Source organism: Symphodus melops (assembly GCF_947650265.1).
Source record: "Symphodus melops genome assembly, chromosome: 2".
NCBI classification, from domain to species: domain Eukaryota; kingdom Metazoa; phylum Chordata; class Actinopteri; order Labriformes; family Labridae; genus Symphodus; species Symphodus melops.
In genome coordinates this window covers 2,572,825-2,573,502 of record NC_136692.1, presented here as the reverse complement: position 1 = coordinate 2,573,502, position 678 = coordinate 2,572,825, and the positions used below count along the sequence as shown (strand labels likewise).

At 40.1% G+C, this 678-nt stretch overlaps 1 protein-coding gene across 2 annotated transcripts in view; it reads right to left on the bottom strand.

Annotated features, from left to right (window-relative positions):
- gga3a (golgi associated, gamma adaptin ear containing, ARF binding protein 3a) overlaps positions 1-475 on the bottom strand; it is a 12,497-nt gene extending 12,022 nt beyond the window's left edge. The window contains exon 1 of one of the 2 annotated variants that reach the window (XM_079337374.1): positions 346-475. In XM_079337374.1, coding sequence (XP_079193500.1) covers positions 346-382 — 37 coding nt within the window. In that variant the 5' untranslated portion in view covers positions 383-475. The remainder of the gene's footprint in view (positions 1-345) is intronic. The other variant, XM_079337375.1, reaches the window with a different exon arrangement.
- Between the last annotated feature and the right edge of the window lie 203 nt (positions 476-678).

The window sequence follows — 678 nt, the reverse complement described above, 5'->3', positions numbered from 1 at the left end:
AAAGCCTGGAGGTGTTTAGTCTGTAACTGCAGGCAGAAGAAGCACACAACATGCTATGTGTAGATAATCATTCAATCCTGTAACAAACCCGACTATAAGTCCAGGACACAAACAAATGCAGCACAGCTTGGGTTTTTAAAAAAAAAAAAAGATTTCCATCATTATCCTGCAGCTCTCTTGTTAGCCTCCTCCTGTCAAGAATGTGAGTTATCGCGAGAAGCTGTTTATTCTTTTTTACGGGAACGCGTGTCAATGTCAAGGACACCCTCCGCATTAAGTTCAAACCTCATTTTGAATATATGGTGTTTTTTTTTAAAAAAAAAGGCTGTTTCAGAGAGAACTTACTGAGCCAGGATTCCAACGACTCCCCATCGTCCGCCATGTTTACACCAAGGCAAACAACGCGTGACTCCTCCTGCTGCGTTCACTGACCGTCGGAGAAATGGGAGCTGTCGCAATGGCAATGTTCATGTTCAGTGTGAATGGATTGTTTTTCTTCTTCATTGCATCGAGGTTTGAGGTATGTTTAAGGCTCTCTGCATGTGAATGTCATACCTCTGGTGATGTGTTTTGTTTTCCAGCATATTTAGGCTAATTAAATTCAGATCACATGTGTAAAAGCACATTTCAGGCTGTTTTTGGGACAAATAACATTTTTTATTAAATTGAATTAAATGT